At 46.7% G+C, this 25,945-nt stretch overlaps 1 protein-coding gene across 1 annotated transcript in view; it reads left to right on the forward strand.

The window, feature by feature from the left end:
- LOC127572623 (hepatocyte growth factor activator) overlaps positions 1-25,945 on the forward strand; it is a 57,447-nt gene that overhangs the window by 20,564 nt on the left and 10,938 nt on the right. The window contains exons 6-15 of the mRNA XM_052020089.1: positions 1,005-1,136; positions 3,802-3,912; positions 4,835-5,009; positions 7,735-7,829; positions 10,719-10,832; positions 12,694-12,825; positions 14,954-15,064; positions 17,825-17,999; positions 19,895-19,989; positions 23,282-23,522. Of these exons, the coding sequence (XP_051876049.1) occupies positions 1,005-1,136; positions 3,802-3,912; positions 4,835-5,009; positions 7,735-7,829; positions 10,719-10,832; positions 12,694-12,825; positions 14,954-15,064; positions 17,825-17,999; positions 19,895-19,989; positions 23,282-23,522 (1,381 nt within the window). The remainder of the gene's footprint in view (positions 1-1,004; positions 1,137-3,801; positions 3,913-4,834; positions 5,010-7,734; positions 7,830-10,718; positions 10,833-12,693; positions 12,826-14,953; positions 15,065-17,824; positions 18,000-19,894; positions 19,990-23,281; positions 23,523-25,945) is intronic.

Genomic DNA, 25,945 nt, shown 5'->3' on the forward strand with positions numbered 1-25,945 from the left:
ATCATACTTACCTAGTGCGGACCTGGGCGGTGGAAAAAGATTCGATATGAAGCCAAAGGGATGAAAAACACGATGATGCTGGAGGAACTCAGCAGGCCAGGCAGCCTCTGTGGAGAAAAGCAGGCGGTCAACGTTTCGGGTCAGGACCCTTCTTCACGACTGAAGATAGGAAGAGGGGAAGCCCAATATATGGGAGGGAAAAGCAGAGCAGTGATAGGTGGACAAAAGAGGGGAGGAGGGGTGGGCACAGGGAGGTGATAGGTAGATGCAGGTAAGAGATAGTGATGGGCAGGTGTGGGGGGGGAGGGGAGAGCAGATCCACCGGGGGATGGGTCAAAGGTAAGGAGAGAGAGGAAAAAAAGGTAGAAAAAAAGAGGCTAGGAAAGGGAAGAAGAAGCGAAGAAGCACAGTGGTGGGGGGGGGGGGTGGTGTTGTGGAGAAGGGGGGTGGGGATTACTTAAAGTGGGAGAATTCAATGTTCATGCCATTAGGCTGCAAGGTTCCAAGATGGATAATGAGGTGCTGTTCCTCCAGTTTGCACTTGGAATTCTCCTGGCAGTGGAGGAGGCCGAGGACTGACATATTAGTGATGGCCGAACGGGATCTACCTATCACCACCCTGTGCCCACCCCCCCTCCCCTCTTTTGTCCACCTATCACTGCTCTGCTTTTCCCTCCTATATATTGGGCTTCCCCTTTTCCTATGTGAAGAAGGGTCCTGTCCCGAAACGTTGACCGCCTGCTTTTCTCCACGGATGCTGCCCGCCTGCTCAGTTCTGCCAGCATCATCGTGTATTTCATCTAGATTCCAGTATCTGCAGTCCTTTGTTTCTCTGAAACCAAAGGGAATTGGATAAATATTTACAGGAATGTGGGAAAGAGCAGGAAATGGGACTAAGAGGATTGCTCCTTGAAAGAGCCAGCATGAACTCAACGTGCAGAATTGCCTTTGGGGTGTACTATTTTAAAATTCTGTGAAGAATGACCACTTTCCTTTATATTTAGAGAAGTGTTTTGAAAGACGACATCTGAGGTATTACAACATTGGAGAAACATGGACTCGAATCCTTCACAATGACGTCGAAAGATGTTCCTGTACTGAAGATGGGATTCATTCGCAAGTCTTGAACTCAAAAGGTTTCTGGAAAGAAGTTTATAAAATGTAGAGCACAGTGTGCAATTACCGTTGGGACGGATAAACAGGAAGGGGACACAAGAATTCCTGGGCTTTGTGTAAGAACAGCAGGCTACACTTGAAGGTTACAGGTAGTGGGGTGGGCAGATTCTTTGGTACTTTTACTCAGTATTTATTGTAAACATTGCCAGATAATCTGTTTTACTTTTACCAATTAAGGGAAATATGTTGATCAAGATGGGGCTTAAATGAGAGGGAATGAAAGGTGGGACATTGATTGGATGGGTACCAGACTGGACGAGATTGATTGGATGGAGTCAAGTCCTTGTTAGGGGAAGAGGGCTGGGGGACTGGATTGGTTGGTGAGGTGAGTTTTATTAGGGGAGGGGGCTGTGGGATGTGATTGGTGGGAAAGAATGGAGTCCTTGTTGGGGAAGAGATAGAGTGGACGTGGAGAGGATGTTTCCATCAGTGGGAGAGTCTAGGATCTGAGGGCACAGCCTCAGAATAAAGGGACGTCCCTTTAGAATTGAGACGAGGAGGAATTTCTTCAGCCAGAGGGCGGTGAATCTGTGGAATTTGTTGCCACGGAGGACTGTGGAGGCCAAGTCACTGGGTGTATTTAAGGCAGAGATTGATAGGTTCTTGATTGGTGAGGGGGTTAAGGTGGGGAGGAGAATGGGGTTTAGAAAAGAAATCAGTTGATCGAATGGTGGAGCAGACTCGATGGGCCGAATGGCCTAATTCTGCTCCGATATCTTATGAAGAGGGCTGGGGGAAGGGATTGGTTGGTGGGGTGAATCTTTGTGTGAGGAGAGGGCTGTGGGAGGTGGTTGGCTGGGTGAGATCAAATTCTTGTTAGGAGACCAGGCGGAGAGAGGGGTTTGGTTGTGGGTGGGGTCTTGCTTAGGGAACAAGGTTGTGGGAGGGGATTAGCCTGGCTTCTTACTCTGTGAGTTTGTATGAAGTTGTACTTTGATGGAGTGTTAACCTGTATATCAAACCAGCAGAAATGAACACACATTAGAATCCCAGTGGGCACCAATGCGCCCACTGTGGATACTGACACTTTCCCAGTGATCCAATCCACATGACCACCCACTCTCTCTGTTATGCCTTAGAGGCTCCCATGGGCAAAGGCACCAGTGAGCAGTCCAGGGGTGATGCCTACAGTCTGACTAAAAAAAAGTTTCAAAGTCAAGTTTATTGTTATAAACACAAGTGCATGCACAGGTGCAATGAAAAACTTACTTGCAGCAGAATCAGATTCAGAGTATCGTTATCACTGGCATATAATGTGGAATTTGTTGTTTTGCGGCAGTAGTACAGTGCAAAGACATAAAATCTATAAACTACAAAAATAAATAAATAGTGCAAAAAAAAGGAATAATGAGGTAATGTTCATGGGTTCATGGATGTTCAGAAATCTGATAGTGGAGGGGAAGAAGCTGTTCCTGAATCGTTGAGTGTGGGTCTTCAGGCTCCTTACTACTCCCCAACGGTAGTAACGAGAAGAGGGCATATCCCGGATGGTGAGGGTTCTTATTGATAGATGCCACCTTTTTGAGGCACCATCTCTTGAAGATGTCCTCGATGGCGGGGAGGGTTGTGCCCATGATGGAGCTGGCTGAGTCTACAACCCTCTGCAGCCTCTTGCGATCCTGTGCATTGGAGCCTCCATACCAGGCTGTGATGCAACCAGTCAGGATGCTCTCCACCGTACATCTAGAAAAATTTCTAAGAGCCTTTGGTGACATAACGAATCTCCTCAAACTCCTAACAAGGTAGAGCCGCTGGCGTGCCTTCTTCATGATTGCATCAATGCGTTGGGCCCAGGATAGATCCTCCTCACTGTTGATGCCCAGGAACTTGAATCTGCTCACCCTTTCCACCGTTGATCCCTCAATGAGGACTGGCATGTGATTTCCCAACTTCCCCTTCCTGAAGTCCACAATCAGTACCTTGGTCTTGCTGACGTTGAGTGTGAGGTTGTCGTTGTGACACCACTCAACCAGCTGATCTACCTCACTCCTGTACGCCTCCTCGTCGCCATCTGAGATTCTGCCAGCAACAGTGGTGTCATCAGTGAATTATAGATGGATAGATGATATACAGTAGATGGTATGTACAGATTTATAAATAGATAGCAGCATAACAGGCACAGAGCATCAGGTATACAACATTCACAAGAAAAAAAATGTTAGTTATACAAAACTATACAAGAAAGAACACAATTAGAACAAAAATCAAAGTCACCCATTTTAGTGCAAAGTGATCAAAGGGGTCATAGTGTTGCTGTACTGAGCTAGTGATTAGGGTTGTGCAGGTTGGTTCAAGAACCGAATAGTTGAAGGGAAGCAGCTGTTCCTGAACCTGGTGGTGTGGGACTTCAGGCTTCTGTACCTCCTGCCCGATGGGAGCTGCGAGAACATGGCTTGGCCCGGATGGTGGGGACCTTTGATGAGGGATGTTGCCTTCCTGAGGCAGCGCCTGTAGATACTTCCGATGGTGGGGAGGGATGCGCCCCTGATGTATTGAATGGCTGAGGAAAGAGGATTGAGAACAGGGCAGATTCACCAGCCAACTGATTCCCATTGAGAGTCGCAGCCGGTTTGCTGAGGAACTGATGCAGTATCTCAGACAGTAACTCTTCCTTCTGATTCACAGACTGTGGGACAAACCCATGCCTCAACGGTGGAATGTGCCGGGAAATTCAGGCCACTGGGGAGAGAGTGTGCTCCTGTAGTGATGGCCATGCGGGGAAGAAGTGCGAAATAGGTAAAGTCATGCCACAGTAGTGCATGGTTATTTCAGCCAAGCATTCACAACTCGTGTCACGGTGCAGAGCGCCTCGACTTTCAACTTCTCTTGACTTGACCCTTTAACCCTTTGGTCCTGTTAGACCTGACCTGACCTGAAGATCCTCAGTGAGATACTGCCCTCTTCCTGGGCTAGTATTGAAAATGTTTTTACTGAGAGACCTCCTTATAAGTCAGGCAGAATTGGAGGCAAGACTGTGTTACAGGGCACGGATGGGGATCCGGTGGGTGAGATGCATGGGTCATTGCTGGATGGAACCAGGAGGGCGAGGGGTGAAGATGGATGATGGGGGACTGGGGGGAGGGTGTTTGGGAACAAAGACGAGAGGACTGGAGGTGGATCAGAAGGAAAGGGAGGAAGGAACATAGAAGATAAAGGTGACCTGAAATTGGAAAATTTGGTGTTCACAGCATTGGGTTGTAGACTACCCAGACGAAATACGAGGAGTTGTTCTTGCCGTCGACAATTCTTTCTCCCCCACAGATGCTGCTCGACCTGTTGAGGTCCTCCAGCAGATTGTTTGTTGCTCCAGATTCCAGCGTCTGCAGTCTCTTGTCACTCTCTCTGTCTCTCCCCCTCCCTCTCTCTCTCTTTCTCTCTCCCTCCCTCTCTCCCTCTCTCTCCCTCTCCCTCTTTCTCTCTCCCTCTCTCCCCTCCCTCTCCCTCTCCCTCTATCTCCCTCTCCCTCTTTCTCTCTCTCTCTCTCTCTCTTTTCCCCCCTTTCTTTCTCTGTCTCTTTCTGTCTGTCTCTCACTCTCACTCCCTCCCTCTTCCTCATATATCCACACAGACCAACAATCCCAGAGGGTCAGCTATGTTGGGGAATAAACTTCCAGAATTAACTCTTTGTTATTTAACATCTGCAATGTTTGATGTCCAGATTCTGCCTCTGACTGCTACAAAGACAATGGGAGCTCCTACCGAGGGACGGCAAAGCAGACTGCCTCAGGGACCGACTGCCTGCATTGGTCGTCCAACTTCATAAGCCTGGAGTTTGACCTCAGAAGCCTGGAGGACCCTCTCAGCTTGGGTGTGGCTGACCACCCTTACTGCAGGTCTGAGAAATACACCTTAGAAGAGCAACATAACCATGAGCATGGCTCGCAGTCGGCAGGGACAGAGTAGTTCCCCAGCTCCGTCCTTCCTTTTCCTGATGGAGGCAGATATTGTGGTCCTTTGGTTCCTCACACAGCTAGTCACTCCATATCATAGGAATAGCTCCCTTCGGCCCACTTCATCTGTGCTATCCATGATGCCTAGCCACGTTAATCCCATTTGCCCGCATGAGGCCCATACCCTTTGATGCCTTTCCTTTCCAAGTACCTGTCTGAATGTCTTTTAAGTGTTGTAGTTGTACCCACTTCTACCATCTCCTTTGGCAGCTTCTTCCATTAACACACCATCCTCTGTGTGAAAAACTTACCCCTCAGATCTCACCTGTGCCCTGTCAGTACAGACTCCCCTGCCCTAGGGGAAAGGACTATTCCCCTCATAACTTTATAAACCTCTATAAGGCCCTCCTAAGCCTCCTATGCTCCAGTGAGAATAAACCCAGCCTCAGTCTCCCAGAAACCAGCCCATAATAAACCCAGCCTGTCCGATCCCTCCTCATAACTACAGCCCTCCATTCCAAGCAATGTTTGAGTGAGTCTCTTCTGCACTCTCTCTATTGCTACCACATCCTTTGTTGGTGACCAGAACTGTACACAATACTCTAACTCTAACCAATGTTTTGCACAGCTGCAACATGATGTATTGGTATTGGTTTCTTATTGTCGCTTGTACCGAGGTACAGTGAAAAACTTGTCTTGCATACCGATCGTACAGGTCAATTCATTACACAGTGCAGTTACATTGGGTTAGTACAGAGTGCATTGAGGTAGTACAGGTAAAAGCAATAACAGTACAGAGTAAAGTGTCACAGCTACAGAGAAAGTGCAGTGCAATAAGGTGCAAGGTCACAACAAGGTAGATCATAGTCCATCTCCCAACATTTACACTCAATTCCTCGGCTTACCAAGGCAGGCACACCAAATATGTGAACCTTGGCAGAAAGTACCAACACCCTCCGGCCAGCTCCAAATCCTGTGCTCTCTCTTAACTTCACTTAGTTCAAAACACTGTTGTTCCTTTCCTGGCTCCAATAAATAATAACGCATGCTCTACTTGAAGAGTTGCTGGGAAGCTATCTCGCAGAACACATAAAGTTTCCATTCACTTTCCATTCACGTTGTTGTTTGTTGGATATTGGCATAGAGTGACTGCTTCAGTAAAGCAGTTCTCCAGGTATCCAGGTGAATCTCTTCTGCACTCTCTCTGGTGCTACCACATCCTTCCTGTAGTGTGGCGTAATTCCAGGACCTGGATGTACTGGGGTAATAACAGCGAAACTGTCAGAAGTATCCAGTGTAGCTCAACTCAAGTTTCGGATTTCTCCGCACGGGTAATCGAGCCAGGGAAATCTGAAAGTTGCTTTGTGTCATGTGCTGATGTTGCTCTAGTGTTGAACTCCTGATGAAATTCACTGTGGGATTAGGAAGTGCAGGTAACTTCTCTTAACCAGGGTGAGAGTAATAACTGTCTTACCACTTTGGTGGTATTGCTAACATTTACCCCACTGACCCTCACCAACTTTTATCGATGCACCATAGAAAGCATCCTATTCAATGCATCACAGCTTAGTATGGCAACTGCTCTACCCAAAACTGCAAGAAACTGCAGAGAGTTCAGTGGACACAGATCAGCACATCACAGAAACCAGCCTCCCCTCCACGGACTCTACTTCTCGCTGCCTCGGTAAAGCAGCCAGCATAATCAAAGACCGCCCCTACCCCAGACATTTTTTCTTCTCCCCCCTCCCATCAGGCAGAAGAGACAAAAGCCTGAAAGCATGTACCACCAGGCTCAAGGACAGCTTCTATCCCACTGTTATAAGACTATTGAACAGACCTTTTATACGTTAAGATGGACTCTTGACCTCACAATCTACCTTGTTATGACCTTGCACCTTATTGTCTGCCTGCACTGCACTTTCTCTGTAACTGTAACACTGTACTGTAATTTCATAACATCAGTGCATCGAGGTAATGCTTCTGTTGTGATGTGGTGAAATGATCTGTGTGGATAGCATGCAAAACAAAGTTTTTCACTGTACCTCAGTACGTGTGACAATAATAAACCAGTTACCAATCACCACACCACAGTGGTCCATGTTGGCTTACTCACAGCTCTCCCTTTGCCAATGAATTCTCTGCTAGGTTGAGGAAATGTAGATGCTGGCTATGGATGGGTCTGAGAGTTGGGGGCTACTACTCCCCGGCCCTGGTGTGAGAGGGAGCGAAGCAGCTGTTGATCCCAGGACCCCTCACACAGCTTGGTCCTCACCGAAGAGTTATAGCAGACAGCTGAGGAGGGGCGGCAGCATGTAGGATGCACAAGACATCACCCTTATTAGCAGGGATAAAATGTATAAACAGTGTTTGTGCAGCTTAAGCTGTTTATACCCCCAGAAACCAAACTGCATACTGTCTTTTGCAAATTATTGCAAAGTTAATATCCATAGTTTTGTCCGTCTTGTCCACAGCACCACTGCAATTTTTGAAGTTTGTCATGCACTTTTGGTAGAATTTTACATATTATTGAGAGGCAAATCACTGAGTCCTCTCTAGTGGCCACTAATAACTTTGATTTATTAACTGGGTAAAGCTCAGGGGAAGCAGTGGGGTTTCAAGTGGACAGGAGTTTTGGCCCATGACTGAGTTGCCTGTGTGTTTGTTTCAGAAACTTAGACAATGACGAGAAGCCGTGGTGTTACACGCTGATGAATGACACTGTCTCCTGGGATTATTGCACAGTTCCACAATGTCCAGTACAAGGTGCGTGATTTAAATAGTCCTTTTATGGTTGTGATGTCAGGGGCTGCCCAGTGGCGCAGCTCGTAGAGCCGCCATCTCACAGCACTGAGACCCAGGTTCAACCCTAAGCTCTGTGTGGCATTTGCACATTCTCCCTGTGACCGCGTGCGTTTCCTCGGGGTGTTCTGGTGTCCTCCCACATGCCAAAGATGGGAGGGTTGGCAGATTAATTGGCCGCTGTAAATTGCCCCTAGTGTGTAGATGAGTGGTAGAATCTGAGGTGACTTGATGGGAATGCAGGGAGAAGAATAAATAGGGTTAATGAAGGATTAATGTAAATGGCTGGTTGATGGTCAGTACAGACTTGGTGGGCTGAAGGGCCTGCATCTGTGCTGTATCTCCTTATGACTCTATGACGTTATCAAGCACATTAAGAGGAAGATCTGCAGTTTCCTGGTGGACCAATCTTCTAGAGGACTTCTGCTGAGATTTATAAAAACTGGAGAGTCGGATAGCACGTGATGCTTCGGGAAGCAAGGAGTATAGGCACTTGAGGAGGAAGGAATCATCAGCCATATCGATGGGGTGAGATGGTGGGAGAAGGTCCACGTAGAGCAGAGACACCAGCATGGATATTAGGGCGAAATGGCCTGATTCTGCACTGTAGGTTCAGGGTAACTTGATGTAACTGAGTGTCTGATGACTCAGTTAATAGCTAGTGATTGCTGTGGAGGTTAACTGGTCATCACTATGTTACTGCATAAGGAGCACCTCACCTGTGTAGTGTCCGTCTGGTAAGATGGACGTTCTTCCTGCCAGGAATGACGGGTGATGAATGCTAAACAATGTGGCGTTGAACTGTGAAATATAGTAATGTTATAGAAATTCTTCATTCAGTGCATTACCTTCCTCCTGGGACATGAAAATGTTTTAAATTAATTGCAAAATTTACTGTGAAAATTGTGAAGTTGTGTTAATACACAGAACATAGAACAGTACAGCAGAGGAACAGCCCTTTTGCCCACGATGTTGTGCCAAACCAATTAAACTGGTAATTAAATGCTTAACTAAACTAATCTCTTCTGCCTACACAATGTCCATATCGCTCCATTCTCTGCACATTCATGGGCCTATTCAAGACCATTTTAAATGCTTCTATCATATCTGCCTCCACCACCACCCCTGGCAGCACATTCCAGGCACCCACCACTCTCTGTGTAAAAAACTTGCCCCGCACATCTTCTTTGAACTTTCCTCCCTCACCTTAAATGTATGCCCTCTGGTATTAAACATTTCGACCCTGGGAGAAAGATACTGGCTGCTTACTCTACCTATGCTCCTCATAATCTTATAAACCTCTATCAGGTCTCCCTTCAGCCTCCAATGCTCCAGAGAAAATAACCCAAGTTTGTCCAACCTCTCCTCATAGCACGTGCCTTCTAATCCAGGCCGCATCCTGGTGAACCTCTTCTGCACCCTCTCCAAAGCCCCCACATCCTTCCTATAATGGGGCGACCAGAATTGAATGCAAAACTCCAGACGCATCCTAACCAGAGTTTCATAAAGCTGCAACATAACTTCCTGACTCTTGAACTCAATGCCTTAACTAATAAAGCAAGCATGCCATACACCTTCTTTATCACCCTATCAACTTGTGCAGCCACTTTCAGCAAGCTATGGATTTGGGACCCAAGACCCCTCTGTCTGGACTGTAGACCCAGTGACACTGAAGGATCAGTGATACTTTTCCAAACCAGGATAGCGTGCACCTGAAAGGGGAACCTATAGATGGTGGTGTTCCCATGCACTCGCTGCCCTTGTCCTGCTTGCTGGTATTGGTGGTGGGTTTGGGAGGTCCTGTCAGACTGGCCCAGGCAAGTAACTGCAGTGCATTTTGGAGATGGTACACAATGCAGCCACTGTGTGCCAGTGGTGGAGGGGGTGAATATTTTGGGCGGTCGATGAGGTGCTGATCCAGTTTGTCCTGGATGATGTCGAGTTTCTTGAGTGTTGTTGGCAGTGCTCTTGTCCCTTCAGGTGGGGAGTGCTCCTGTTGGACCTTGTGAATGGTGGACAAGCCTTAGTGTGTCAGGAGTTGAGTCCTTCACTGCAGCATACCCAGTCTGTGGTCTGCACATATAGGTATGTGGCAGGTCCAGTTGAATTTCTCATCACTATTGACTCATCACTAAAGATGGTGGGAGATTTGTGATGGTGATGCCATTGAATGTCAAAGGTAGCTGGTTAGACTCTCTTGTTGGAGAAAGAACACATTCAGCTGTCTTAATCTTAGAAATAATCCACTGACGAGCTCGAGCTTTGCAGAGGAGAGGTTAGCAGGCTGATTCTAATTACCCCTGAAGTGTGGGGAACTGACACTGATCTTAAACGGGTTATTGTAACAGATGGATGAATAAACCCGAACTCTTAAACTCAAAGGGTGGTGGAAGCAGAGTCTTTGAATATTTTTCTGACAGAGGTCGATGGACTCTCGGTAAGGTGGTGAAAGGTTATGGTGAGTGGGTGGGAATGCAGAGCTGAGGTCAGAGTCGGATCCGCTGCGATTCCATTGAATGGAGGAGCAGGTTTAAGGGGCTGAGTGACCTACTTCTGTTCCCATTTTGTAGGTTCACATCCTCCTGCTGAGGGCAGGATGGCTCTACAGATGTAGAGTAGCATGGCTGGGCTATATTATGGGCCAGAGCAGGGGATCTCATTGAAAGGTACAAAATTCTGACAGGGCCTATCAGAGTGGGTGCAGGGACGATGTTTGCCTTAGCTGGGATGTTCAGAACTGCTGCCATTGTAAAATACTCCAAGGGAGAATTAAGATGTGATGTATCTTGCCTTCAGCAAGATTACTGTGGCCACAGCTTGGATACTGTAACCCCTTTGCTTTGTTCTTTTCAGATCCCTGCCTTTCAAATCCCTGTCAAAACAGAGGGACTTGCATCAGAGATACTCGCCAGAAATCTTACTACTGTCAGTGCAGAGTTCAATTCTCAGGGGTTAACTGCCAGGAAGGTAAGCAAGTAGCATTGCAATCCACTCATGTCTGAGGCTGAGGTACAATATCGCTACAACTTTGTAGGTCCAATGGGAGATATCAGTAGAAGCCTGCTAGGGTGGATAGACAAAATTGGTTGGTTTGGAATTGGTTTATTATTGTCACTTGTACCGAGGTACAGTGAAAAACTTGTCTTGCATATGGATCGTACAGGTCAATTCATTACACAGTGCATTGAGGTAGTACAAGGGAAAACAATACAGAATGCAGAATAAAGTGTTACAGCTACAGAGAAAGTGCAGTGCAGGTAAACAATAAGGTGCAAGGTCATAACAAGGTAGATTGTGGGGTCAAGAGTCCACCTCATCATACTACGGAAACGTTCAATAGTCTTATAACAGTGCTTGAGCCTGGTGACACGTGCCTTCAAGCTTTTGTATCTTCTGCCTGATGGGAGAGGGGAGAAGAGAGAATGTCCAGGGTGGGTGGGGTCTTTGATTATGTTGGCTGCTTTACCGAGGCAGCGAGAAGTGTAGACAGAGTCCATGGAGGGGAGGCTCGTTTCTGTGATGTGCTGTGTCCACAACTCTCTGCTCTTTCCTGCGGTCATGAGCAGAGCAATTGCCGTACCAAGCCATGATGCATCCAGATAGGATGCTTTCTATGGTGCATCGATAAATATTGATGAGTATCAAGGGGGACGTGCCAAATTCCTTCAGCCTCCTGAGGAAGTAGAGGCACTGGTGAGCTTTCAGGGGCAGAGGTCTAAAATCTGCAGCTCTCAGGAGGAAAGTTAAAAGAGTGGTGAGAATTTGGAACCTGATTCCCCACTAGCAGTTGATGCACAATCAATTGCTGATCTTAAATCCAAAACCGATGGATTTTTATGAATCAAATGTATTACAGTGGTGTAGCTAGCAGGGTCGATTCATAGCACTGGAGACCGGGTTCAACATGTGGAGTTTGCATGTTCCCCCTGCCATTAGGCGGACTTCCCTCCAGTGCATTAGTTTCTTCCCACATCCCAAAGATGGGCAGTTTGGTGGGTTAATTATTAGATTCTACCACTCACTTACACACAAGGAACAATATGGAGTAATTTGCTCCTAAATGTGTTGCTGATTGGTAGAATCTGGGGGGAGTTAATGGGAATGTGGGGAGAGTAAAAGAACGGGGGCAGTGTAGGATGGTGTTAGTGGATGGTCAATGATCAGCACGGACTAATGGGCTGAAGGGCCTGTTTTCATTCTGTATCTTTCTATGTGTTTATTAATGAGAAAAGTAGAGCAAATGGACCTAGTCCCTCGCCCCTACATCAGCTGTGATCTCATTGAATGGAGGAGCAGAGTGGCTCTCTCCAGTTTCTATGGTTCCTTCCTTCCTTCCTCGGTAACGGTCATTTTACTGGGTGGGTGATCCAGAACCCAGGGCTGTGGTTTGGAAACACACACTGAAATCTCAACGTGGGCGTTTGGGAAGTTGAATTTCAATTCGATTGTGCAGTGCAGATGCACCAATTGCCACAGCGGTGTAGCAAGTAAAGCTGCTGCCTCACTGGTCCAGTGACCCCAGGTTCAAACCTGACCTCCGGTGCTGTCTCTATGGAGTTTGCACCCCCTCCCTGTGACCGTGTGGGTCTCCCGTGGATGCTCTATTTTCCTCCTATGACCCAAAGACGTGCGGGGTTGGTATCAACTGTAAATTGTCCCTTGCGTGTAGGTGAGTGGTAGAATTTGGTGTTGATAAGAATGTGGGATTATATGTAGGATTATAGTGTAAATAGGAGATTGATCAGTCAGTGCAGACTCTGTGGGCCAGAAGTCCTTTTTCCATGCTGTGTGAATTGGGGACCTCCAATTATTTTCCCTTGTGTTTCAGAAGCGTGCCTGGAGAATACCCACCACAGGTACTTCCGCATCGGAGAAAGATGGAACCGATTTGTCAACGACAAAGTTGAAAGCTGTGTGTGTGCCGAGAGTGGGCCAGAGTGTCAAAGCGTCGCATATAAAGGTGTCAGTCTTTAGACTTCCCCTGTTCTGTTTGAAATACGGGCCAATCATTTGTCTTGCTCTGACAGCTTTGTTGACACCATCTTCTCCAGTGCCTAAAGTTCTTCTTGCAACCGAGTTGAGTAAGATCCTAACTGGAGAAGTTGGGGTTGTTCTTCCTTGGCTTGGAGAGGGTTAAGGAGAGATTTATTGGAGCTGATGAAAATCGTGAAGAGTTTTGATGAGGGTAAAAATTCAGAAACCGATTTCTATTGACAGAAAGGCCAGGATCCAATGGACACAAGATTTAAGATGGTTGGCAAAAGTCCCAGGGGAGAAATGGGAAAACTTCAGTGTGTGTGTTTGCTGTGTGTTTTCTTGGCTGCTTTCTCTATATCCAATGAGAACCTCTTAGTCCTTTGCAAAATGCAGTCTGTAACATGGTGTCACCTGGTTATGGTAAGCTGCATATTTTATTTATTTACTGGATGAGGTCATCACTGCCAAGGCCAGCTTTTATGGCCATTCCTAGTTGCCATTGAGAAGGTGGTGGTGAACCATTTTCTTGAACCTTTGCAGTCCTTCCGGTGGAAGTCCTCCCACAATGTTGCTGGGCAGGAAGTTCCAGGATATAGACCAAGCGATGATGAATGGTGATATACTCCCATGTGCAGTTTAGCAGGGGAACCTGCAGATGGTGATCCTCCTGGCAATAGAGGGCATGGTGTTGCGAGGTCCCTTCAGAGTAGCCCAAGGTGAGTAAAGGTAGTGCATTTTGTAAATGGGACTCACTGCAGTCACTCTGGGCTGGAGATGGAGGGAGTGAATGACTAGAGCGATGGGTTGTAAGTGAACTGCTTTGTCCTGGGAGGTGTTGAGCCTCTTGAGAGTTGTTGATGCTTCCTCCCTCAGCAAAGCGGAGAGTATTCCTTCACACTCCTGACTTGTTACTTGTGGAGGTTGGAAGGGCTCTGGGGAATCAGTATTTGGCCACCACATGTTTGGTATTGGTTTTGGTTTATTATTGTCACCTGTACCGAGGTACAGTGAAAAGCTTGTCTTGCATACCGTTTGTATAGATCAATTCATTACCGAGTGCATTGAGGTAGTACAGGGTAAAAACAATAACAGAATACAGAGTAAAGTGTCACAGTTACAGAGGAAGTGTATTGCAGGCAGACAATAAGGTGCAAGGTCATCACAAGGTAGATTGTGAGGTCAAGAGTCCATCTTATTGTATAAGGGAGCCATTCAATAGTCTTATCACAGTGGGATAGAAGCTGTCCTTGAGCCTGGTGGTACGTGCCCTCAGGCTCCTGTATCATCTGCCTGATGGAAGAGGAGAGAAGAGAGGATGACTCGGGTGGGTGGGGTCTTTGATAATGCTGGCTGCTTCACCAAGGCAGCGAGAGGTATAGACAGAGTCCATGGAGGGGAGGCTGGTGTCCGTGATGTGCTGGGCTGTGTCCACAACTCTCTGCAGTTTCTTGTGGTCCTGGCAAGTTTTATGGTGTAACAAGCAATGTGCTGGAGGAACATAGCAGGTCGAGCAGCATCTGTGGGGGGGGGAAAGGAATTGTCGACATTTCGGGTGGAAACCCTGCATCAGGATGTGAGTGGAGAGGGGAGATGGCCAGTATACAGAGGGGATGGAAATGGTGAGACAGGAGTGTGAGGTGATTGGTGCACAGAGGAGGGGTGAAAGGTGACAGGTAGGTAGCGCCAAAGAGAAAAAAAAATGAGAGGCAGATGGAGCGAGGTGGGGAGGGAAGTGTGAGGGTCGGAGACGGCTTCTTTCCCCTCTGTCTGCCTCTCGCTTCTCCACCTGCCACCCGTCTCCCAACTCCACCTCCCCTCCCCTGCCCTACCTGGTGCAACCTGCCCGTCACCTTTCACCCAACCTCAGTCCACCAGTCACCTCGCTCTCCTGTCTCACTGCCCCCCTCTGTATACCGGCCATCTCCCGTCTCCACTCTCAATCCTGAGACGTCAATTCCTTTCCCTCCACAGATGCTGCTCGACCCGCTAATTTCCTCCAGCAGATTGTGTGTTGCTCCAGATCCCAGCATCTGCAGTCTCTTGTGTGTCCATATTTTATGGTGTGTTCTGCTGGCTGTGCCTTCTTTTACCAATTCTCTTTTTCCTCTCAGATTGTGAGGTCAATCCATGCCTCCATGGTGGTGAATGTCGATCAGTCCAGGGCACTGGAGAGGTCATTTGTGGGTGTCGCAATGGCTTTGTGGGGAAATACTGTGACATAAGTAGGTACCTCGGAGAGAACCAGTTCTCACGTCAATAAGTGCTTTCGTCTATCCCACAATTGGAATATCGGGGATCTGAAATAAACACAAAAACCGGTGAAAATACTCAGCCAACAATGTGAATGCAGGGAGAATGAAGATTGGAGAGAGGACAGGAAATGCTGTAAACACTTAGCAGTAATCACGTATTAATCATCTCAGACCTGCTTGTCCCTCCGCAGATGCTGTCTGACCTGCTGAGTATTCCCAGCATATCCTGTTTATAACAGTACAGCACTGGACAGGCCATTTGGCCCACGATGTTGTGCCAATCTTGATGCCAATTTATACTAAATGTCCTCCTCCTGTGTTACATCCACATCCCTCCATTCCCTTCATATTCACGTGTCTATCTAAAAGCCTCCTAAACACCACCAAACTGCCTGCTTGCACTGCTACCCCTGGTAACCCATTCCAGGCACCCACCACTCTCTGCATAAAAAAACTTGCCCCTCATGTTGCCTTTAAACTCCCCCCCCCCCCCAACCTGAAAAGCATGTCCTCTGGTGTTTGACATTTCTACCCTGGGGAAATGATTCTGACTGCCTACATGGTAGTGTAGCAGTTAGCGTAACGCTTTACAGCACCAGCGACCCGGGTTCAGTTCCGGCCGCTGCCTGTAAGGAGTTTGTACGTTCTCCCTGTGTCTGCGTGGGTTTCCTCCGGGTGCTCCGGTTTCCTCCCACATTCCAAAGATGTATGGGTTAGGAAATTGTGGGCATGCTATGTTGGCGCCAGAAGCGTGGCGACACTTGTGGGCTGCCCCCAGAACACTCTATGCAAAAGATGTATTTCACTGTGTGTTTCGATGTACATGTGACTAATAAAGATACCTTACCTTACCTTACCCTGTTCTACGTCAGATTTCCAGTATCTGCAGTTTTTTAAATTTTCATTTAGGGGAAGATGTGTAACAGTGGGAGGCACAGGGGCTCAGTGACAGAGGAGTGATAAGCAAAAAGAGAGAAGCTGGTCGTGAGACATACAAAGAAACAGCAGCTGGGTCCAAGGTGCTGTAAATGCAACATCTGTTGATTTCTGTTTAAACATTGCTCAGCTCTTGTTTCTGAAGTCCATAGCTCCCTGTAGGTGGCCTCACAAGTTGATAGGGTGGTAAAGAATGCGTATGCCATGCTTGCCTTTACTAGTCGAGGCACTGAGTTCAAGAGTCAGGAAGTTACATTGCAGCTTTATAAAACTCTGGGCAGGCCGCATCTGGAGTACTGCATTCAGTTCTGGTCACCCTATTATAGGAAGAACGTGGAGGCTTTGGACAGGGTGCAGAAGAGGTTCACCAGGATGCTGTCTGGACTACAGGGCATGTTCTATAAGGAGAGGTTGGACAAACTAGGGTTATTTTCTCTGGAGCAGTGGAGGCTGAGGGGAGACCTGATAGAAATTTATAAAATTATGAGAAGCATAGACAGAGCAGACAGCCAGTATCTTTTTCCCAGGATCGAAATATCTAATACGAGAGGGCATGCATTTAAGGTGAGGGAGGGGGAAAGTTCAATGGAGGTGTGGGGCAAGTTTTTTTGTACAGAGAGTGGTGGGTGCCTGGAATATGCTGCCTGGGGTGGTGGTGGAGGCAGATACGATAGAGGCGTTAAAAAGGTTCTTAGATAAGTGCATGGATATGCAGAGAATGGAGGGATATGGACCATGTGCAGGCAGAAGTGATTAGGTTTCATCAGCTTAATTAGTTCAGCACAACATGGTAGACAGAAGGGGCTGTTCCTGTGCTGTACTGTTCTGTGTTCCTTTGCTGTCCTCACTGATGCTGACTCCTTACAGCATTTTACATCAAAATCCTGCCCAGATGGAATTCCAGCTTCAATGCCATGAATAAAAATGGAGGGCGCCTCGCCTATCAATCTGTTTGGGTTGAAGTTTCATTGGATACCAGTCACCATGAGGTTACAATGATCAGAGGCAGGCAGCTGACTCTTTTTGTCACCTAAATTATAAGCTCCCTCTGAGAGTCCAAACCATTGCCAACAAGTGCACCTGTATTAATGCCCAAAGCTGTCCTTGAACCAAACTACCACTGCCCCTTTCTCACTGGTGATCTAGTTTACGACCCCTCCCTCAAGTGGAAATATTTTCTTTACACCAACAGTTTTTGATTTTAAAAACTTATATTTTATCACCTCTTTGCTTTTCAAGGGAAACAAGTCCAGCACTCTTTGGTATTGTAAGGTTCCCCATGTCCCAGTGTCCAAAGTCAACAACGGTTGTGTGTGAAGCCAATGTTGGAAATCTAGTCCAGGTGCAGGGGCTGGACCATAAACGTCCACTGTGCATTTCCCTCAACAGATGCTGCCTGACCTGCTGAGTTCCTCCAGCAAAATGAAGACACAAGAGAGACTGCAGCTGCTGGAAATCTGGAGCAGCACACAAAATGCTGGAGGAACTCAGTGGACCAGGCAGCATCTGTGGAGGGAAATGGACAGTTGACATTTCAGGATGAGACTCTTCATCAGGACCAGTTCTGACTTTCATCACCAGTGCTGATGAAGGGTCTTGACCCAAAACGTCGACTGCCCATTTCCCTCCATAGATGCTATCTGACCCGCTGAGTTCCTCCAGTTTTTTGTGTGTTACTCCAGATTTCCAGCATCTGCAGTCTCTTGTGTCTCCATTAGAAATCTACTGGCTCTGCACCATCCAGAATTGTTATCAATGACAGAATATCCACCTAATGCTCTTGCTTTCATCTAGATAAGAACAAACACTGTTATGAGGACAATGGGAGGACTTATAAAGGCACTGAGGACAAGAGTGAAACAAACATCGAGTGCATGCCTTGGAAGGAGGACTTCATGCGAAACAAGTTGAACATCAGTAGCTTGGAAGAGGCTCTCCAGTTGGGACTGGGTGACCATTCCTACTGCAGGTGGGGAATGGGGAACGAAGGAATGTACTTGTGTTAACTGATTGCCTCGAAGCTGGTCTCAAATCAATTCATAGTCATTAAAATCATGCAGCTCAGGGGCAGGCCTTCTGGGCCACTGAATCTGTGTCAATGATCTATTATCCCACACATACACTAATCCCTCTTTATTCTCCCCACATCCCCATCAATTCACTTCATCTGCAGGCAGAGTTGCAGTTGTTAATCGTTGGTAACGTGAAAAACTCATCTGTGCACAAACTAAAAGGCTCTCCCCATGATATCCGTCCATCTCATAGTTTCATACAAAATGGAAACAGGCCATTCGGCCCACCACATCCACACTGCCCAGTGGGCACCCGTCCATATTAATCCTATCTTCCAACACTTGGCCCATAGCCTTCAATGCACAGGCCATCCAAGTGCTTGTCAGAATCAGGTTTATTATCACTGATGTATGTCATGAAGTTTGTTGTTTTGCTGCAGGAGTACAGTGCAGGATATAAAATTAGATCCATCAAGACTATATCAACTTTCACAGTGATCCCATTCCCCATTACTTTTCCTTGTAACCTAATCTACCCACATCCCCATCAAATGCCCCCAGATCTTACCATGCACCTGCACACTGGGGGTAATTTACAGCGGCCAATTAACCCACCAACCCCCTCAGCTTTGGAGTGTGGGAGGAGACCGGAGCACCTGGAGGAAAGCCACGCAGACACGGGGAGTAAGATTAAGATAAAATATCTTTATTAATCTCATGTACATCGAAACACACAGTGAAATGCATCTTTTGCATAGAGTGTTCTGGGGGTAGCCCGCAAGTGTCGCCACGCTTCTGGCACCAACATAGCATGCCCACAACTTCGAGTATCAAAAACAAGAGGGCATAGTTTAGAGTGAGCAGTAGGAGTTTTAAAGGGGATCTGAGGGGTAAGTTTTTTCAGCTGGAGTGGTTGATATCTGGAACACGCTGTCAGAAGAAGTCACTACGTTTAAGAGGCATTTGAATGGACACTTAAACAGGCAAGGCATAGAAGGATACAGACCTAATTGCAGGCAGATAGGATACGTGTAGATGGACAAAAAGGTCAACATGGACATGGTGGGCTGAAGGGCCCCTTTCTGTGCTGTACAACTCTGTGACTCTATAACGTGCAAACGCCACATAGCTCCGGAGGTCAGGATTGAACCCACGTTGCTGGAATTGTGAGGCAGCTGCTTTACTATTTATTGTCCAGCCCCTGAGGCTGTGAAGAGTCAACACACAACACACAAGGACGGTTTCTATCTTGCTGTTATAAGACTATTGAACGGTCCCCTAGTACGATAAGATGGACTCTTGATCTCACAATCTACCTTGTCATAGCCTTGCACCTTATTGTCTGCCTGCACTGCACTTTCTCTGTAACTGTAACACTTTATTCTGCATTCTGTTATTGTTTTCCCTTGTACTACCTCAATGTATTTAAGTTATGAAATGATCTGTATGGATGACATGAAAAACAAAGTTTTTCACTGTACCTCGGTACATGTGACAATAATAAACCAATTACTAATTACCACACTGATGGGTAACATTGGTAAATTGGTTTATTATAGTCACCTGTACTGAGGCCAGTTGGGGTAACAATGGCAGATTTTCTTTCCTGAAAGCCGTCAGTGAGTCAGATGTTGTCTTATTGACAGAAAAATGATGGTTTAGACTAATTTTATTTAGTTACTTGAATGTGCATTCCTCAGTTTCCTGTGTCAATGCAAATCTTTTCTGTTTTATTCAATTCTCCCATTCACCTCCCACTCTCCTGTCTATACATTGCTTCTGTGATTTGTTGTCATGGAAATGAAACGCACAATGCAGAAAAGTTGAGCCATTATCCATTTATCTTGTATAGAAACCCAGATGGGGATAAAAGGCCCTGGTGCTACATAAAGTTGGACAACCATATATCCTGGGAGCACTGTGACATCCCAAAGTGTGGTACAGTAAGTGAGTATCAGGGTTTTTAATTTTTTTACATTATTATGGGGGATACAGTTATGCATTATTATCCTTCATCTGAGCCCACAAAACCAGAGTGGATGTAAATCATTCCCTGTAAAGATCAACCTTCTTTAAAAGCCCTGCAACATGTAAGTCCCTAGCTCCCTGAAATTGGAAACACGTGTACATAGGGCGGTGAAGAGGGCGTATGGCGTGCTTACTCTCATTGGTTGGGGCATTGAGTTCTAGAGTCAGGAAGTTGTTTTGTAGCTGTATAACACTTTGGTTAGGCTGCACTTGGAGTATGTGTGCAGTTCTGGTTGCCCCATTACAGGAAGGATGTGGAGGCTTTAGAGAGGGTGCAGAAGAGGTTCACCAGGATGTTGCCTGGATTAGAGAGTATTAGCTATAAGGAGAGGTTCAACACAATTAGATTATTTTCTCTGGAGTGCTGGAGGCTGAGGGGAGACCTGATAGAAGTTTACGAAATTATGAGAAGCAGAGGTAGAGCAGACAGTCTGTTTCCCAGGGCAGAAATGTCGAATATTGGAGGATATTACTAAAGGAACACTACAGATCCTGGGACGAGGTGGAAATGAGGACTGCCTCATCCCAATTAATCACACCCTTTGATAATACACAACAGTCTCTGGAGTGTTGGAGGCTGAGGGGAAACCTGATTGAAGTTTACAAAGTTATGAGGCACAGATGGGGCAGACAGTCACAAACTTTTCACTGGGGTGGAAATGTCAAGTATTAGAGGAGATGCATTTAAGGTGAGGGGACGGAAAGTTTACAGGAGGTGTGCAGAACAAGTTTTTTTACATAGTGGTAGGTGCCTGGAATGGGCTGCCAGGGGTGATGGTGACATTTAAGAGGCTTTTAGATAGACGCATGAATATGCAGCGAATGGAGGGATGGGGATCATGTGCAGGCAGAAGAAAGTTAGTTTAATTTGGCATCGTGTTTGGCACAGAGATTGTGGGCTGAAGGGCCTGTCCCTGTGCTGTACTGTTCTATGTTCTATTTTCTATGTTCTAACTTCATCATCTTCCCACTGGAGCATCTAGATTTTTCATAAATAATGCCAGAGTTTTGTGTTTAACTGTCACTGTTGCTCTCAGCATAAAGACGTGTATCCTCAGCTCCAGTTCTTAGAAAGTAAACAGGAACAGATCCAGCTACACAGCTTCATGGTTCTCCTTCATCACTTCATAAAATCCTGCTTTACCTTCTGTCTGAACTTTCTTGTGCTTTCCCTCCCAAGATCTGAAACCTATGTCTTCAGTTTTTTCTGAATGCATCAGTCAGCACCTACAATACAGGCATAGACAGGGTGAAAGTACAGAGTCTTTTTCCCAGGGAGGGGATGCTAAAAGCAAGAGGGGCATAGGTTTAAGATCAGAGGCGAGAGATTTAATAGGGGCATCAGGGGCAGCTTCTTCACCCAAAGGGTGGTGCGTATTTGGGAATGAGCTGCCAGAAGTAGTGGTTGAGACGGGCACATTAGCAACGTTTAAAAGCCATCTGGATAAGTACATGGATAGGAGAGGTTTAGAAAACCTACAGCACAATTCAGGCCCTTTGGCCCACAAGGTTGTGCCGAACATGTCCCTACCTTAGAAACTACTAGGCTTACCCATAGCCCTCTATTTTTCTAGTTTCCATGTACCTACCCAAAAGTCTCTTAAACGTCCCTATCGTATCCACCTCCACCACCGTTGCCAGCAGCCCATTCCACACACTCTGACTAAAAAACTTACCCCTGACATCTCCTCACTTTAGTTTAGAGGGCTATGGGCCAAACGCGTGCAGCTGGGACTAGCTCGCTGGGCAACACGGTCGGTACAGACAAGTTGGGCCGAAGGGCCTGTTTCCATGCAGTATGACTATTAAAAACCAGCAAATAAGACACCCTGGTGTATGAGCAGCAAATGAAGCGTCTTTGATTTGAAACAATAACTCTATTTCTTTTCCCACAGATGCAGCCTGACTGGCTGAGCAGTTTCTGTTTTTATTCAAGCTGTTCCTTCTTTTGATGGCTTTTAGGAAAACACCTTCCTTGAGGTTAATCAAAACGTTTAGCTTTTCCACTGTTTGTTCCAGAAATAATGTTCTGCCTTACATTTTAGAATTTCATTGCTTCATGTGGGTTAGGAAAATATAAACAAACATGAAATTAGATCGACCTGTAGTATTTCGAAAAAAAAAGCATCAAATTCTATCAAACCTAATGTTATGAGACAAGCACACAAGTTTACCTGCAATACAGGTCATCATCCTTTGGAGCTCCTTTGAAAATTCATCGATTTATACAATAGTTCCTTCATACTATTGCCTATCACTTGGCATCTCTGTTAGAGTGAAGGGCAAGGCTGGCAGGACTAGGGAACCCTGGATGATGAGGGTTATAAAGGTTCTGGTCAGGAAAAAGAAGGGAAGCATGGGTCAGGTACAGGCAGCTGGGATCAAGCGAATCCCGGGAAGAGTATAGGGGTTGCAGGAGTGCACTCAAGAGGGGAATCAGGACAAAAAGGGGGCATGAAATGGCTTTGGCAGAGAAGATTAAGGAGAATTCAAGGAGATTTTATGTATATTAAGGGAAAAAGAGTAACTAGAGAGAGAATAGGACTCCTCAAAAGATGAAATTGGACATCTTTGTGTAGAGCCGCAGGAGGTGGGCGAGATCCTCACTGAGTATTTCTCCTCTGTTTTTACCGTGGAGAAGAACATGAAGACTTCGGACCTTGAGATAGTTAATGGGGAGGTCTTGGGGATAGTCTGCATTACAGCAGAGGAGGTGTTGGATGTCTTAAAACATATGAAGGTAGATAAATCTCCAGGACCTGATCAGGTATGTCCAAGAACACTGCAGGAAGCTAGAGAGAATATTGTGGGAGGCCTGGCTGAGACAGATGCATCATCGTTAACGATGGTCGAAGTTTGCTTGGAATTATAGTATTGAAAGCAGAGCTGTAGTCAATAAACAGTAGGCTAATGTAGGTGTCTTTACTGTCCAGATGCTCTAGAGATGAGTGTAGGGTCAGGGAGATGGTGTCCGCAGTGTACATGTTTCAGCGGTAGGTGAATTGCAGTGGGTTGAGATTGTCTAGGAGGCTGGATTGATGCGTGCCGTGACCAGCCTCTTGAAGCACTTCATGATGGTGGATGTCAGAGCCATGGGGCAGGTCGTTAAGGCAAGGGAGTTGGATCGCCAGAGTTCTGCTCCCGTCCGCTGTGGGCGCTGGTCTCAGTGCACAGCTGGTGACGTGCTGGGTTTGCCCCCTTGTCTCCGCAGGCATTCTCCCGAGGAGACCTCCTGCAGTTGCGAGGCCGATGACGACGAGCCTTCTGAGGCGACAACCCTCGTGCGGGGAACGGCTCCGCAAGGTCTTCATTCCGAGGGTTGTCAAAGGGTCCGCAGCGATGCGAGGTTCTCACCCTTGGATTGCCGCCATTTACATGGGCAAGTCCTTCTGCGGTGGGACTCTCGTAGCTCCATGCTGGGTCGTCTCTGCCGCCCACTGCTTCCTGCACAGGTAACCAGACAGCTCTTTATGTGTTTCCTTATGACAGACATTCAGACCACTGAATCTACGCCGTTTCACAAAGCAATGCCCCTACTCACTAATTTTCCCTGCAACCTATTTTTTCCTTGTTCCCATTAACTCTCCCCAGATTCTACCATTATTGGTTTGGTTTATTCTTGTCACTGGTACAGAGGTGCAGTGAAAAACTTGTCTTGCATACCGTTCATACAGATCAATTCATTACACAGTGCATTGAGGTAGTACAAGGTAAAACAGTAGAGAATGCAGAGTAAAGTGTCACAGCTACAGAGGAAGTGCAGTGCAGGCAGACAATAAGGTGCAAGGTCATAGCAAGGTAGACTGTGAGGTCAGGAGTCCATCTTATCGTACTAGGGGACCATTCAATAGTCTTATAACAGCAGGATAGAAGCTGTCCTTGAACCTGGTGGTACATGCTTTCAGGCATTTGTATCTTCTGTCTGATGGGAGGGGGAGAAGAGAGCATGTCCCGGGTGGGTGGGGTCTTTGATTATGGTGGCTGCTTCACTAGAGTCCATGGAGGGGAGGCTGATTTCTGTGACGTGCTGGGCTGTGTCCACAACTCTCTGCAATTTCTTGTGGTCCTGGGCAGAGCAGTTGCCTTACCAAGCAGTGATGCATCCAGATAGGTTGCTTTCTATGGTGCATCAATAAAGGTCGGTGAGTGTCAAAGGGGACATGCCAAATTTTTTTTAGCCTCTTGAGGAAGTAGAAATGCTGGTGTGCTTTCTTGACCATGGCGTCTATGTGGTTGTACAGGATGTTGGTGATGTTCACTCCTCGGAACTTGAAGTTCTCAACACTCTTGATCTCAGCACCATGTGCACTGCCCCCTTTCCTGAAGTCAATGACCAGCTCTTTTGTTTTGCTGACATTGAGGGAAAAGTTGTTGTCATGACACCAAGTTACTCTCTCTACCTCCCTTCTGTACTCTGACTCATCATTATTTGAGATACAGCCCACTATGGTGGTATCATCTGCAAACTTGTAGATGGAGTTAGAGCAGAATCTGGCCACACAGTCATGAGTGTATAGGGAGTAGAGTAGAGGGCTGAGGATGCAGCCTTGTGGGGCACCAGTGTTGAGAATAATCGTGCCGGAGGTGTTGCTGCCTATCCTCACTGATTGCGGTCTGTTGGTCAGGAATTCAAGGATCCAGTTGCAAAGGGAGGTGTTGAGTCCCAGGTCTCGGAGTTTGGTGATGAGTTTGCTTGAAATTATAGTATTGAAGGCGGAGCTGTAGTCAATAAACAATAGTCTAATGTTGGCATCTGTCCAGATGCTCCAGAGATGAGTGTAGGGCCAGGGAGATGGCGTCTGCTGTAGACCTGTTTCATTAGAGATAAAACTGGTAAAAATTGGTTTATTATTGTCACATGTACTGAGGTACAGTGAAAAACTTTGATTTGCATGCCATCTATGCAGATCATTTCATCACATAAGTACATCGAGGTAGTACAGGGGAAAAGCAATAACAGAATGCAGGATATAGTGTTACAGTTACAAAGAAAGTGCAGTGCAGGCAGACAATAAGGTGCAAGGCCATGACGAGGTAGATTGTGAGGTTAAGAGTCCATCTTATTGTACTAGGGGACCGTTCAATAGTCTTATAAAAGCAGGATAGAAGCTGGCGAGTCCGGTGGTACGTGCTTTCAGGCTTTTGGATCTTCTGCCCAATGGGAGAGGGGAGGAGAGAGAATGTCCGGGGTGGGTGTGGTCCTTCCTTATGCTGGCTGCTTCTACGAGGCAACGAGAAGTGAAGACAAGAGTCTATGGAGGGGAGGCTGGTTTCTGAGATGTGCTGAGCTGTGTTCACAACACCCTGCAGTTTCTTGCAGTCTTGGGTAGAGCAGTTGATAGGCTGCTATTAATGCCGTGATGCATTGGATAGGCTGCTTTCTATGGTGCATCTATATAAGTTGACAAGGGTCAGCAGGGTAAATTGCCAATGTTAGCAATACCACCAAAGTGGTAAGACAGTTGTTACTCTCACCCTGGTTAAGAGCAGGTATCTGCACTTCCTAAACCCACAGTGAATTTCATCGGGAGTTCAACACATGAGGTCAATTTATTACACAGTGCATTGAGTTAGTACAAGGTAAAAACAATAACAGAATACAGAGTAAAGTGTCACAGCTACAGGGAAGTGCAGTGCAGGTAGACAATAAGGTGCAAGGTCAAACAAGATAGATTGTGAGGTCAAGAGTCCATCTCATCGTATAAGGGAACTGTTCAATAGTCTTATCACACTGGGATAGAAGCTGTACTTGAACCTGGTGGTACGTGCCCTCAGGCTCCTGTATCTTCTGCCTGATGGAAGAGGAGAGGAGAGAGAATGACCCGTGTGGGTGGGGTCTTTGATTATGCTGGCTGCTTCACCAAGGCAGCGAGAG

Source organism: Pristis pectinata, chromosome 7 (genome assembly GCF_009764475.1).
Source record: "Pristis pectinata isolate sPriPec2 chromosome 7, sPriPec2.1.pri, whole genome shotgun sequence".
Lineage (NCBI taxonomy): Eukaryota > Metazoa > Chordata > Chondrichthyes > Rhinopristiformes > Pristidae > Pristis > Pristis pectinata.